Source organism: Triturus cristatus, chromosome 1_1 (genome assembly GCF_964204655.1).
Source record: "Triturus cristatus chromosome 1_1, aTriCri1.1, whole genome shotgun sequence".
Classification (NCBI taxonomy): Eukaryota; Metazoa; Chordata; class Amphibia; order Caudata; family Salamandridae; genus Triturus; species Triturus cristatus.
Genome location: NC_140579.1, coordinates 20389997 through 20405286, shown reverse-complemented (window position 1 = coordinate 20405286; position 15290 = coordinate 20389997). Strand labels below are relative to the sequence as shown.

At 45.9% G+C, this 15290-nt stretch overlaps 1 protein-coding gene across 2 annotated transcripts in view; it reads right to left on the bottom strand.

The window, feature by feature from the left end:
- Positions 1-14923, bottom strand: part of LOC146869175 (dehydrogenase/reductase SDR family member 4-like) — a 137002-nt gene extending 122079 nt beyond the window's left edge. For both annotated transcript variants that reach the window (XM_085641706.1, XM_085641786.1), the window contains exons 1-2: positions 14875-14923; positions 13428-13621 (exon numbers count right to left, since the gene is read on the bottom strand). In XM_085641706.1, the coding sequence (XP_085497832.1) occupies positions 13428-13582 (155 nt within the window). In that variant the 5' untranslated portion in view covers positions 13583-13621; positions 14875-14923. The remainder of the gene's footprint in view (positions 1-13427; positions 13622-14874) is intronic.
- Positions 14924-15290: the final 367 nt, after the last annotated feature.

Sequence of the window (15290 nt, the reverse complement as noted above, 5' to 3'; positions counted from 1 at the left end):
CTTGCTGGAACTGCTCTCGGGTGGGGCCCCCTTCGTGTGGCCAGTGCGTCAGCTCTGGTAGGACGCTCGGAGAAGCCATCTCTTCGGGGGAGGATTCGCTGGGCCCAGGGTCGGTGTCCGCCTCCTCCTCGCTGCTGGTGGGAGGGGGTGTGAGCCCCTCGGGTTGGGCGGTCCCGGAGGTCGAGGATGAGCGGGGGGCCTGGGTGGTCATGGACCGGGTGATGGCGCAGGCCCAATCAGCCAGTCCCAACATTCGGAGGTGCTCTCGTCGCTCTACTTGAGCCCAGGGGGAACTTTCCAAGTCGTTCCCCAGGAGACAGTCGACCGGGGCGTCGTCGCGCACTGTCACCTTCAGCAGGCCCGTCACCCCTCCCCACTCGAAGGGGACCAGGGCCATCTGGCATAGGCTTTCACTGTTGTCGGCCGTCCGTACGGGGCACAGCACATTCGGTAGAATCTGTTCAGGGGTCACCAGGTGGCAGCGGACAGCGGTGATACTGGCGCCCGTGTCGCGAAGGGCTTCGGCCCGTTGTCCGTTGACCGTGACCTGCTGCCGGTACTTCTGGGTGTTGGTTGGGATGGGGGCGCAGGGTACCATATCTCGGCTACCCAGGCAGACCAGGGACATGGCTGCCGGCTCCCACTCAGTGTTCTCTCGGTCGAGGGCCTCCTCTTCCTCTTCTCCTCCCCCCAAGGCGGCGGCTGTCAGCTGCCAGGGTGGGGGCCCGCCGGCCCCGTTTCTTCGGTTCAGAGGGCAGGCCGGATCGCTGGCAAAGTGTCCGGTTTGTTGGCAGCCATAGCAGGTCACTGGGGGTCGTGGTCCGGGTCGGGCCGGGCCCACCCTTCGGGCTAGGCTCGGGGAGAGATGTGGCTGCGGTGGCCCTCGAGGGGGGCTCCTGGGGGCCCCGGCGGGAGGGTCTCGGTTCCTGTTCGGCCCTCCCCCCCCACCGCGCTGGCGTGGGGGTCCGTTGGGGTTCCTCTGGTACTCCCCCATTGAGCTCCGGGGGACCCGGGAGTTGACCCATCGATCGGCCTCGACAGCAAGTTTTCGCGGGTCGGTCATTTTGCTGTCGAGGAGGTGCTGTCTCAGTTCCACGAAGCAATTGTTGGAAAGATGTTCCCACACGATGAGGTCGACCAGCTGCCCGTAGGTGGTTACTTTGCTTCCTTTGATCCACCCTTCTAGGGCCCGACTGAAAAAGTCCACATATTCCACCCATGTGGTACCCGGGATTTTCTTGCAGTCTCTGAACCGCTGGCGGTACATTTCCGCTGTTAGCCCGTAGCGGGTGAGCAGGGCCTCCTTCATGTGATCGTAGGAGGTCATCACCTCCTCCGGTAGCTGGAGCAGCGTGTCCCGTCCTTCACTCAGGAATCGCCCCCACAGGCCTGCGCCCCAGTCTTTTCGGGGCACCCGATGGGAGGTCATGGCCACCTCGTAGGCCTTAAACCATTGTTGGATGTCGTCATTCTTGTAATACTCCTTGACGACCTCTTTCGGGATATGTACCTTGGCCTCGGAAGGCGGTAGAGTGTCTCTAGTACTGGGGGTGTCGGTCCCTCCGTTCTTGGCCTTGATCTCGAGTTCCTTGAGACTGCGCTCGTGCTCAAGAGTTAGTTTCTTTTCCTCCAACTCCCGGTGTCGTCTCTTCTCTTCTATCTCTTCTTGAAGGCGTAGCTGCTCGAGGGCCAGTTTCTTTTCTGCCAGCTGGAGTTCGCCGTCCAGCCGCAGTCGGGCGAGTTCTAGCTCGTGGCTCCGGACCTTTTCCCGCTCTCGTATTTCTTCTTCGGAGAGGCCGGTTTCTAGGCTCTTTCTTCCTCTGGTTGCCGGAGTCAGTGCGGTTGCTGCGGTCTCCGTCAGGGGCAAGGGCCCTTCTTCCTGGGAGGGGCCTGCCCCGGCCTCCAACCATGCCCTCAGAGCTTTCTGCATCTCTTCTTTGGTACCTAGGTTGGTGGTTGCAATGCCTTTGTCTTTGCAGAACTGTTTTAGTTCTTTGTGCGTATATTCTTCCAGCCGTTCGGGCTGGAACTCCATTGTCGCGTTGTTTTCCTGGCTGCTCATGATGCTATTCGCTTGGATGGGTAGCTAGTGGGTACTGGCTGGTACGTACTGCGTTCGGCTCGGATCCCGTCGCTGGCCACCAAATGTTGGAAGGCGGACCCCGAGGAGTCGGTGAGACCACCAAGGGGGGGGGCCCTCTCACTGCACGAAGTAGCCGAGCACTGCCGAGAAGTCTCCTGAGAGATCCTTCTCCTATCACGTACTAGCACAGTAACACCACCACACCGGACTCAGGGAGGTTGTCTCAAGACAAGCAATTCTTTATCATCAATAAAAGGTTACGAGTTCAATATTTACAAGGAGGGATCGAGGGATCCACCAAAAGTCTCAATGTCTCTTTGGAAGGGTAGGGGTAGCGGGACAGTCTTTGGCAGGAGTGCGGTACGAGGGAACCTGGGGCCCAGTTCTTATCCTCAAGCTGGAGGACCTCCGATCTCGGAGGGGTCGAGCTGCGACGGCGTCAGCAGGGCTCTGGCGTACAGTTCGTGGAGAGCCGCGATTCAATCAGCAGGGCTCTCAAGATGGTTTCTGCTCAGCTCGAGCCACGACGTCGTCAGCAGGGCTCCGAGGAAGGTTTCAGCGAGGTTGGGCCGCGACAGCGTCAGCAGGGCTCCGATGTTCCAGGTGGCTTTAAGGTGTTCACAAGAAGGAGCCGCGACGCAGTCCGCAGGGCTCGTGATGGTTCCGGCAATAGTTCTTCTCCGTAGGGTCGGCCGCGATTCAATCAGCAGGGCTCTCGACTCCGGGATACAACTGCCGAGCTGTGGTGGGGTCGCCCCAGATATAGGTCTGGAGCCCTTTGATGTCCGGACCTATGCGCCCGAGGGGGCGGAGTGGCCGGGTGGAGGTGGCCAGACGCCCAGCAGGAGAGGCGCCAGGCCCATGGGAGTTGCAGGGCGATCACACCTCGAGAGGGGAGGACAGTTGGGGGTCCCATCGATACTGTCCTCCGCCGGGGGCGATGAATGGTTCCTGCGGCACCCCCTGGCTAGTTCGTGGTGCCTCGATGTCGGGGCTTCGCTGGGGTCGAGGCCGGGTTGAGCGGGGTCGCGCCGGCTGGTGCACGGTGTGACGTGGAGGCCAACAAGATGGCGGAGCCACGAGGAGTATGCGACCACGTGCAGCTCCGGGTGAAGGGCCTTGGTGCAGTTCAGACGGGTGGCCCGTGAAGGCCGGGGCGGGGAACGGCCACAATCCAGGGGGTTAAGGACCACGCCGCGAGGCCGGGTCCAACAGGATTCTTAGAACAAGCAGCTGCTCTCTGCTCAGTTCCGGAAACCTAAAGCCACCCTTGCCCTCCACACCTGGGTTGGGCCTCCCTAAGGCAGGATATCTGTGTCAGCTCTCGCGCTGGCTCTGTGGTTCCTTCGTTCAGCACCTGCTGGTAGTCTCACGTTGGCTACGATAAGTGTGCGTTCTCTGTCCTCCGTTCATATCCTGGCCTTAGACCCGGTAGCCCTCACTATCGGCCCTGACCCTGTGCACCTGTATCCGCTCTCTCTAACTCTCGACTCTCTCCCTCCCACCCACCCCCCAGGGGCCCCTTCACTCTCTCCGGCTTTGGAGTCACTGGCTCTCTCCTTTATTCCAGTGCTGCTCTCCAGCTCACGTTCCTTACCCAGCTCCCAGCCTAGCCCGTACCTGGCTCTCGGTGCGACGCTGGTTCCGGTCTCTTCCTGGTCTCGCGCACCTGCAGCCAGGGGTATCAGCCTCTCCCGTGGGATTCAGAGCCGCAATCTGACTCCAGGCCACACCCTTACCTTGGGTCGTAGGCCGGAGGGAGGAGCCAGGCGCGAGCGAGCGCAGCCGTCAACCCTCCCCGAGAGCACGCGCACGCTGTATCGCGCTTATTGGGCACGCGCACTTCAAACAGGGGTGATGAGGTAACCCCGCCAGTGCTTTTCTTTCTCCTTGGCAACTAACTCTCATGCTAATGACCCCGCAGCCTGAGCTCTTTAAGTTTTGAGAATTCTAAGGAGTGCAAACAAATAATTACATTTGATGACATGGCAGAAAATTGTCACATAACCTTTGACATCTATGATACGTATCTGTTACCTTATCTGAATTAGGAAGTCGCCCTTTTTAGGTAATAAAACAATGTATTGGAGTACAAAAATAAAAAAAGTGCTGTTTTCCCTGTTAGCCTTGAAAAAAGTCTCTCAGATTCATTGTCCAAAAGATCAGTATATAAAATCAACATACAATATTAACAAAAAGAGTCATGAACAAAAGTGCCCACTTTCATGGGGCATGTGTAGAACGTAGACGTATCACTCGTTGTATAAACATTGCAATCGAGTAACATAACCTCTCAGTAGATGACTTGTGCAAAACCTCAATTACAACCCTGCACTGCCTTAAATCTGCCTGCCTCAAACGTGGTAAAATATAAGCAGACCTCAGTGTTGAATAAAATTTGCAGAAGAGGATAAAGTGCAAGGTGCTTTGTGCAGACAGTCCATCGCCGGGACAAACCGGAAGATTCACAGAGAATGTACCCTGACTCACGCAAGCGACAAGAAAGTGAACAACCCTGTTAAGACACAGTCTTATTAGCAACAAGCATTTACAATGCAATGGTCTCGGCATTGGTAAAGTTAGAGCTATTGGCATTGCTCATGACATTATTTTTGTTTATGTTTTTGTTTTTAAAACATTTAAAGAAACGGCATTGTCATGAGCAATGCCAATAGCTCTAACTTTAACAATGCCGAGACCGTTGCATTGTAAATGCTTGTTAAAGTAGCGCTGAATGCATTGGTGCTGGCACGCGGTAAGAGGCGCTATAAAGCTCTAGCAAACTTCTCAATCTATGGAAAACTATAAAGTAAACAATAATCGTAATGTCCCAACCATCCCCCGTTTCTCCTCGCCTTCATTTCACCCCCTCCTTGGTGCCCCTTTGTTGTTCGCTGTCTCCCTCGCCCGAACACCCTTTCTCTCTCGCTTTCCCGCCGACTCTGTGGTTGTTTTCCCTCTACGCCCTTTTAATAATCTGGGTATATAATTCACCATTTTTCATTCCTCCCTGTTCCCTTCTTTTCTCTTTTGCTGCCTCACCGTCTCTCCGCTTTCTCTTCCGATGCCCTTCCTCTCTCAGACTATCTCATTATTCTGTTCTTTCTCTTCCCATAACTTCGCCTGCCTCTCTACTTCTCTCAATTCACGTCTTTCACTTTCTGCTTTCTCTTCTTTTCACCTATATCGTCCACCCCTTTCTCCTTGTCTCATCGCCTTTATCTTCATTTTACTTTCCCTCACACTCACCCCTTTCTCTGTAGTCTACAGACTCCACCTTATATGTTTAATCCTCACGTCCACGTGTCTTCTTAGCCCCTCTCATCCCTCATCACTTTCAGCCTTCTCTCTCCACCTTCACCTTTCCCAACTTCCACCCTCCCGTTGTTTATTTCCCCCTATTAACAAGAAAAAACTATAACAAACAAGCATAAGCAAGGGCAAAAAAACTAGAAGGCATTTATTATGTTAATTCTTTTTTAAAAGGATTGTTCAGTTGTACATAATGTATTCTTGGTTTTATAGAAGATAATAAAAATGCTTATAACACTTTATTATAACTTTTCAACATAGCTTAACAGGCATTGGGAAAGTCAATCGCTCTGGCGCAACACTTATAAGGTCCCAAAGGCGGGACCTATTGGCTATGCCAATGCTTGTTTTACTATGCTTGCAGTAGGCAAACCAAAAGTTTTCTTAATACACATGAGAATTTATAGTAGGACAAATCCGCAGGACACGTTATTCTGGACTCACCAATGGTTCTTTCATAAAAATGTATTTTCTTCTTTCCTTCCTTCTTTAATTTCTTAATTCCTCTTTCTTTGTACTTTCCTTCTTTTTGTCTCTTTCCTTCCTTCTTTCCTTCCTTTTTTCGTATTGTTTGTTTCTTTCCTTTCTTATTTCTTTATTTCCGTCTTAATGAGCACATCAACACATAACGTAGTCCCCTTCAGTACCAGAGAGTGCTAATGTAATGTGTATTTTTACCTTAGGCAATGTTTTATTTTAGATTGACAAACACCCAATAGCTTTCAGAACAATAAAAGTTTGTAAAAACCATGACAAAACAAGAATTTCTACACGCCAGACCTATTGGCTTTGCCAATGCTTGTTATAGGTTGTAGGCAGGATAATTATACACCTCTGTTAGAGATAACTGAGAGCTGCCTTGCTCCACTGAGCTAGGCCCTGAGAGGTCAATGCCTTATGATTATCCGTCTCCCTGTACCTTCTGTCTGTCCACATCCATCCATCTCCGCCAGAGAGCCTTGGAGATAGAACCTCAATGACGAGGGATAAGCAATCAGGGAATGGGGCCCTTGCCGAAAGAGGACCGCAAAGATAACTCTGATGTGGAAAGAAGACCTCAGAGGCACCTTTGGCAGGACAAGCGATGGGACATGGACACATGGGTATAGAGGGCAGGGGGACCGAGGCGCTCTCACAACCCAGCAACATTGATCTGGAGAACAGCAGGTGCAACAAAGGGGTGATGGCGCACAGCTTTTTATGTTGGATATTTCTTTACTGCAGGGCTTATGAGTCTGCGGAGGGTTGTTTTGCAAGAGAGTAAAGGGATTTAGTTCTTGGATGGATGATCCAGCTCAGGAAGGAGTGTGGGGAGTGTTGGGGAGCGGATGTGTTCTGAAGGGTATGTACTGCATGATAGGAAGGAAGGCTGGGGGGGGGGGGCGCTGTCTAGATGGGTTTTGCCTTTCTTCTTCCTCTTTTTCCCGAGTTTAGCGCCGGGACACTTGCGAGTAGCTGCGCGCTGTATAAATTAAAGATAACATAACATAACATAACAAGATGGCCGCAGCTTGACGTAGCTCCGTCGCAGCCATGAGGTATTTTCATTCACATACCTCTATTATCAGTGCCAGACTGCTATTTTCAAGTCGTGCATGAACCGCAATGCCTGTAAATCACAAACGTATTCCCAGCTGTCAGTTTACTGGCATATTCATTGCTTTCTCCGTGATGACTGCATACTGCACCAACACGTGAGTTGCAACCGCCATCTTGACTCCTCTCATGAGGCATTCTTAGCTTTTGTATGCATCACGCTCTGTTATTAATGCCATAACTTGTCAAGCCTGCTTCCCTCATAAGTCATTCTGCTACTCAGTGCTCTTTGTGGGAAGTATCTTTTTCAACACATTATTTATTCAAGTTTGCTTTTGTGCTTCCAGACGCACTACATTAAACTGCCTTCTGAGATTGTTTGCTCATGTATTAAATACACTTCACTTGGAGATAATTCCCTATACAAAATCATTTATTTCAATAATTACTCTTATGTATAGGGAAAACTAGAAATTTAAAGTGACACACTCCTGGCATGATCAGTTCTCAATATACAGTGGATACCAAAAACTCTCAGGGCTCTCGTCCATCGTCCTCCTCCTGTGTTTCTACGGTCACATCCAAGCAACCTTCCAAGATATCAATGTCAGTTCCGTTCTCAACAAACAAAAGACCTAAGAAACACCCTCCGTCTCCTGTCAAACCTTATTTCTTCCATCACTATGGAGCTTGTTTGGATGAGATCCGTGCCTTATATGGCGGAAACTAATACAAAGCTTCAGCGACTGGATAGCAATTGATTTTGGGGGAAAATTGAGTCACGAACAAGAAACATCAGATGCTTTCAATTGAGGACACTGCTCAAGACGTTATACAGCTTAAAGCAGAAGTCTCCTATCTTACGAAAGTCACTGAGGGTTTAGAAAATCACAATAGGTGTAAGAATCTTCGCATTTATGGCCTTGCAGAGGAGACAGATGGTTCTCAACCTATTTCATTTTTCCCAAATTTCCTTCCAAAAATGTTGGACATGCCTGAATCCACAAAGCTCAACATACAATGTGCTCATAGACTTGGTCGTCAATCCCAACATGCTTCTTCATCACAAAAGCCTTGGGTGTCATAATACTCTTTCTAGAATATTAAGATCTCCTCACAGTGATCAAGAAAGCTAAAGCCAAAGGATGTATTACTTGGTCAGAAAACCCATTATAGTTTGTTCAAGATCTGGCCAAGGCCACAGCAGACAGGAGGAAGAGATTTCTCGACAAGCGTCCCACACTACGTTTCCTTGGATCCAGATTTGGTCTTTTCCACCTGTGCTGCTTTAAAGTAACATACAACAACAAAACAATGATGTACGAAGAAATGTATAAAAAAAACTGTAAAAACTGAATCAATGGACACATCTGAATGCTCTTTCAAGCGAAAGCATTATATAACATTCTCTCCATGTCTCATGCAGTTGTTCTTACATTTTCAATATTTTGGTTAACTTACTTGTGTCTTATGTTTTATTTTGTGTGAGATAATAACGTGTTTTTTCTTTCTTTGTGTATATCGCTTAGTTAATTTTTTGTGTTTTGTGCACCAGAGACATCTCTATTTTTATCCCCATCCCATAGTCAGGATGTCTTCCCTCCTGGCCATCTCTTGACCCCTGCTGTTGTCATCTTCCCTTTTGTGGTTGCACCACTCCTGATTATTTTGTCCTGGTATTTGGTATGTCTTGCTATGTCTTTTTGTCTTATTTTGTTCTGTCATTATATCTATTTATTTAATCCTTTCCATGTTTAAAGAGATGACTCCATTCCTCATTTTAAAGATAGTGATATCCTTATCGAATTTACTAAATTATATCAAACTCTCTATACACCAGAATTAGATCTTGTACAATCTAATATTAACTCATATCTCTCTTCTATACATAAAGAATTCAATTCAACCACACATATTTCTTCCCTTGATTCTGATATCACAACCCATAATATTTGTACTGCTATTATTTCCTTTAAAAATGGCAAAGCTCCTGGACCTGATGCTTTCCTATTGAGGTCTACCTTCCCTTCTCTAAACAATGAATTCCTAAATTACATTAACTTTTGAATTTCTTGTCCTTCTTCTATTTCTGCTGCTGGGACTTTTCAATAGGCCTTTATATGTCATATTCCAAAAGATAATAAGGATCATAAGCTATGCACAAATTATAGACACAATTCCCTGGTTAATTCTGATTATAAACTTTTTGCCAAGATTCTGGCATTACAGCCTGGCCCTCTCCTCTCAAATTTGATTGGCTTCCAACTGTCTGGTTTTGTTAAAGGTAGGCATCTTTCTGATACAACAAGACTTTTCTTTGACATTTTTAGTAAATCTAAAGCTTATAAACACTCTTTAGCAGCCATCTCCTTGGATGCTGAGAAAGGATTTGATCGAATAAAATGTAAATTTCTATTCTCTACACTTTCATGGTTGGTTTTGGGGAAAAGTTCATTAATCTAGTTTCTCTTTTATACACTTCCCCTACAGCTTTTATTTTTGTCAATGGACTAATCTCTTCTTCTTTTCGTATACACAGAGGTGTACGACAACAGTGCCCCCATCACCTTTTCTTTTTATCCTGGTTCTCAAACCCTTCTTATCTAAAATTTGACAGAATAATACCATACAAGGTTTCAAATATGGAGATAAACAAATGAAGTGTTCAGTTTACACTGATGATTTTATTTTATATACGGCTTCTCCTGACTCTTCTTTAACCCCTTTTTAAATGCAGTCTCTACTTTTGACTCTCTCTCATGTTATAAACTTAATTCTGACAAATGCGAAATCCTAGCACTTAACATATGGTGTCTCAAGCAAAGCCTTAAGGGCCGCAAATTACAAGCGTATGTCTTTTCTCTCGAGATGGATGGATTACACTCTCCAAGCCCTCCGTAGAACGTTCCCAGAATTGTAAGATAGATATTATAGGTACCAGCAATTAGGTGGTGGAGATTGGCTTCATACTTTTTTTGTTTATCCATTGCTTGGTCAATTTTGGGGAAAATATTTATCGCCCTTAGAACAAATTTACAGAGCCAACTCAACCGGAGCCTGCTGTGGCACTTTTTGGTTTCTCACAACAGAAGTTAATAGCTCCAAATATTAAAACCAACCAAGCCTTTATTTCAGTAACCTCTGTGGTGGCACAATCCTTGATTCTTCAGAACTGGAGGACAAGCAAAGTTCCCACAAATTTAGAATAAGAAAATGATCTGTCCAGGTATATTGGAACAGGCCTATGCTAAAAGGGCTGCTGCGATCAAAAGGTGCACAGTCGTCTGGAAATTATTGGAACAGCTTGAGGAGGAACCGGTTATCTAGAATTGTTCAGGTAGAGCTGCCTCCTGTAATTCTTTTCAGCTGGGGGTTTGGTCATAATTTAACCTCCACCTAAATGTATTGTGATCAACCCTCGTTGCTTTTTCCTGTTATCATTTTACTATGAAGTTTTTTGCTTTTAGAATTTAAACATGTTTAGATCATTATTTATGATGTAATGAACTACAGCACCCTTCTTCCCTGAAATGTTGGGAGCAGCGTAGTCACCTTGTTGTTTGCTAACGTTTTAACTTGTTCAAAATCAACTGCTGGCATACTGCACTTCATGACTTCTTCAAGAAGACCGGAAACTACTTGATCTTCATTATTAATTGATTCCTTTGTCATTTATGTAGCAAAACAAAAAAAGTATTTCTGCATTTATTGGGACTTGATGAATTTCCCTCTTTTTTTCTGTTCAATAAAAAAAACCATATTGTATATCAAACATGATTTCTCCCCGTCAGGGTTACTTTGGAACCCAACGAAAATCAAATACTTGGGCCTTTGGTTTCTATGAAAGACACTATCACTTAATTCTATTACTCTGTTTTCTACTTTACCTACTCACAATTCACTATGGAATCTGCTATTTCTCTGTTGGTGGGGAAGGTTAGATTCTATTAACATGATATTAGTACCCATTATTCTTTTCTATCTTCCGGCAATTCCTATAAACATTCCTGCTTCAATTTTCAAAACATTTCTTCTTTTTTTTGCTGCATTGTTATGGAACAATAAAAAACATTGCATATCTTTTTCCAAACTACAAATGAAGAAGGAGGGAGTTAATTTTCCTCATTTTCAGTATTACCAAAATGGTTTCTTTTTTAAACAATCCATACTTTTTCAAGATAGCTCCACCACAATTAAACCTCCCTTATGAACTAATTTGGAGTTATTTACTCAACGCCCTTCTTCCTTGTCACTTCCTATTCTTAAAAATACTTGCATAATATGAAGTCCACTTTATATTTCTTATCTCTCAATCCTAGATCAACTCCTCCAATATTCCATCTCGTATAATAAACTCATTAAAATAAATAATAAAACTACCTTTTGGAAATCCTGGAGAGATAAAGGTTTATTATGAACTCATCAATTGATACACAATCCCTACCTATTTCCTTTTCACAGGCTCAATCCCTCTTTCGTTAATTCAAACAAAAACACATTTCTGTCGTTGATCTCTTCTATTTGTACAACATGCTTTTTGCTCCGTTCACTACCTGTTTTCCCTCCTTCCGCCTCTCTTATACCAACACTACTGCTAACTGCCCTACTGCCTCTCGTATATATACACACCTCACTTCTCCCCTTGTGGACAGCCAGAAATCAACTCTAGAATATCAATTGAAAGCCGATTTTCACATCTCCTTTACCGTTCCCTTATTGAACAAATTATGGCGTTAAATTCACACTACTTCAAATGCTGCCAACACAACTCAAACTCTCTTTTTCATTTACAATCACCTTCTAATTGTTACTGCCTCTTTGCATAAGTTTGACAGTACGACTCTGCTGTCTTGTTGGTCTTGCCCTGCATCTTTTTCTAATATTAAACATATTTCATTTGAATGTCCCAACACATACTAATATTGGTTACAAGTATGGAGACAAATTAACTCAATTTTTCACCCTCATATACTTCACCATTGTATCTTTAGGCCGTTTCTCTGAAGAGTGGCATTGTTGTACTTTTAATATACAAATTGTAGGTTTATTAATTGCTGTCGCATTTCAACAGATTACTAAAAATTGGAAAAATGCTTTACATATTTCCTTTCAAGCATGGTGGTATGGGGTTTGTTATAATCATAGACTCAATGGGGCTTAAACTGTTCCAATGTTTCTAGCTATCTAACAAAGTGCACTTCGTTCTCCAAAAACTATTTTCCTAGACTCCTCAGTTTTAAAGACTGCCTACATCAACCCTTATCTAAATAAAAGTATCTAACCCTCCTTGAGAATATCATTATCTTAGTAGACTTTCTGTACCAGTTGTAATATGTTTACTTACTTGTTTATTTCATAATCTGTATTCTACGCTCTCTGAAATTATATCACAGTTTGAGATTGTGCCAGCTTCAATTACATGAGAAGCGTTCCGTTGTTCGCTCTTCTCACCTTCTTTCTCCTTCCATCTTATCGGATTTTCTACATATAGATACAAGTATTTTACTGTACTATTTCGTTATTTATCAATTGTATTCATTATCACGTTCTTATATCATATTGTGAACCTGTTGTTTTGTTCTTTTCCTATTCAATAAAATGTACTTGTAAAACTTAAAACATGCGGGAAGGATGGGTCAGACGTAGGTGGTTTACGGACAGTCAAATGGATAGTATTTAGATAGGGCAAAGGAGTTTGCGCCGTTTGACTCAGAAGCAGAGGTATTTTAAGAGTGATGGGAGGGGACCTGTTTTCTTATCTCAACTTGTAAGGCCATAGTTCAAGGCTGTAAGGCGTGGTGCTGCCTGGCTGTATATTTTTGTAGCACAGACCAGTCCCTTTAAAGGGTCTCTTTATGCACTAATGCTCAAGTCGCTCATGCTTCTCCATCGTGCTAATTTTAAATAAGAGCTGGTTCACCACCCCTAAGGAAAGGACAGATTGAAGACTGTGATGTCCTCAAGCACCCACATCACGGAAAGTCCCAAGCTGGAGGCAAAGAGGAATTAGACAAATCAGGCGGGTGGATCCCTCCTGGATGCCCATAAGGGACAGTCTTTCAAATCTGTCAACAGGTTATTCCGTCTGCACAGTCCTACAGAGCCTCTCTGTAAAGTCTGGTCTGCTCCCCTTTTCCGGGCCTTGCCCATCCCAGTGCTGAATTTGGAGACAGACCATAGCATTCAGGAGAAGGGGAATTTGCACTCTTCACGTACATAGCCTCCATACCTCTAGCACCCCCTGCTGTCGTACCGGGGGTGCACGTCTTCTGCTCTACTCACTATTATACTTATAGATCTTTAACCGCTGTCTGGTCATTACGGCGGCATGCGAATCATATTCTCAAAAACACAGAAAATCCAAAGTATCTGTAAAAACTAAAAACATGAATTCCCCTTTGAGAACAGAGATCCTGTGATAAGTGTCCTGTATATCCTGCTTATGGCATTTGGCCTCCTGCAAGAGGGATTTTGTATTGATGGATATTTCTCCTACCCTTGAGTGGATCCGGTGATGATCGCCACTTTGTTCTTGTGGGGTCCATCTCTCTGCGTAGTTGCTGTGCTGCTCATTGGCAGGGTGCCACGCATTGGAGCATGGCACACTGTCACCCGTAGGAAGTGTCTAGCTCTTGCCCACGAGCGCATCATCTTTCTCTTCTTTTCCCTTGAGGATGGTAAGGCTGGTCCCTGCAGTGGAGGCAAGAAAAGTAGCAGGTGAGAGGCGGTGCAACATTTTTAGAAGTACATGAATGTGGTTAGTACAACAGAAGGCATCGCGGAGTTTGGTGTCCTTGGAAATTTAGATCCAGGTGGTGGCCTTGGGTGAATGTCACCATCATCAGTCAGAGGTTTCACATCTCCCCCCCCACTGTGTGTCAACCTCATCTCAGGTGAGTGAAAGAGGGACTCAGTCTCCATGGACAATCCACCCTTCTCCGTTGGCGTGATGTGCAGTCGATGGTGAGGATGGGTCCAGTGTGTGGAATGGTCTCAACCTTTATAACTGGCCAAATAATTAGTTCTTACAAACAGTTTTATCTTGGTCCTGTGTACATAGGAGTCTGCAGTGAATAGTAAAGTGAGGGAAGCTTGTAGTTTCCATGAAGAGGGCGGTGGCGGTCACCTGTGGGCGGTAGAGGGTCCAGAACCTTGGGCAGGATCCAACCCAGGCGGGGACAGAAGTGATAATATTGGTCATTTCTACATAGTGCGTTCCACAAACTGAACTGAGTGTCGAGTATGCAACGCAAGGGCGCTCACAGCATCAGCCTCGGACAGGAGGGAAAGCAGCGACGCGACTGTCCCCCCAAAAAAGTGTCATTTAAAAGAAAATACGCAATTAGCATTTTTGCTTTTCGACCAGCGAACAGGCTGAGCAAATACATACATCTTATATATCGCAAATCCTTTCAAGGAAAAATGTTTTAATTCTTTAGATAATAAAGATATTTTGTACATGATTGCAATAGGTTTTTGTAGCTGTTTCATTCTCTTTTTAATTGACATTTGTTTGAGAGAAGACAGAACCAATGGGAGCACCCCTCACACATGGAAAACCCACTTTAATGATCTGCTGTAATCAGTTCTTGCCTTAGCAGCAAATAAATATCCAGGAAAAAAAAACTAAACCCAACTAGGAAAACGGTAGGAGTCGCTGAAAAGGAAAGTAACTTGAGAAAACAAAGTAGCGTCCTGGTACACCCCGGCACTCGATGGGAGCAGAGAGAGGTTTACAGCCACGATACAACCCTGTTCCAGGGCTGCGTTCTGAAAACAACTGTTAGGAACTAACTATAAATATTTTACTATGCCACTATGCACTTGCGCGCGGGAATTACAGTAAAATGAGATCAACATTGTAAATATAGTTTAAATATTACTTGTGAATGGTCTTTAGACCTTTCACCGTGTGAAAACAAGGATAAAATGCATGACTTTACCTTCTTCCTTTGACTAGGCAGGTGTGCTCGAGTGTGCAGGGCTGCAGAGAGAAGGCACGGCTCCTCCCCGGCCCTAAAATACACCCCTTCCCAGCCGGCGCCAGGCCTTGGCCCTCCCAACAGGCTGATCTCCACAGACCGCACCCTCCCACTCCGCCAGGTACAGAAGGATGAGACAGACTCATTGATGGCCAGCTCGTGGTTTCCGTGTATTGGTGCGTGACAGAGAAATTAACAAATCCAAGCTCTTTGTAAGCTTTGCCTTGACGCAGCTGCCCTGACGAGAGAAAGAAAAGTGGCAGCTTGTAGTCCCCCTCCTGGCAGTGCCCAGTCTGAAAGGAGCCAGGACAGAAGCAACTCCAGCAGACCAGAGGCGCAGCTTGGGGGGAGCTGTTTGGGTTGTGACACCCCACTAA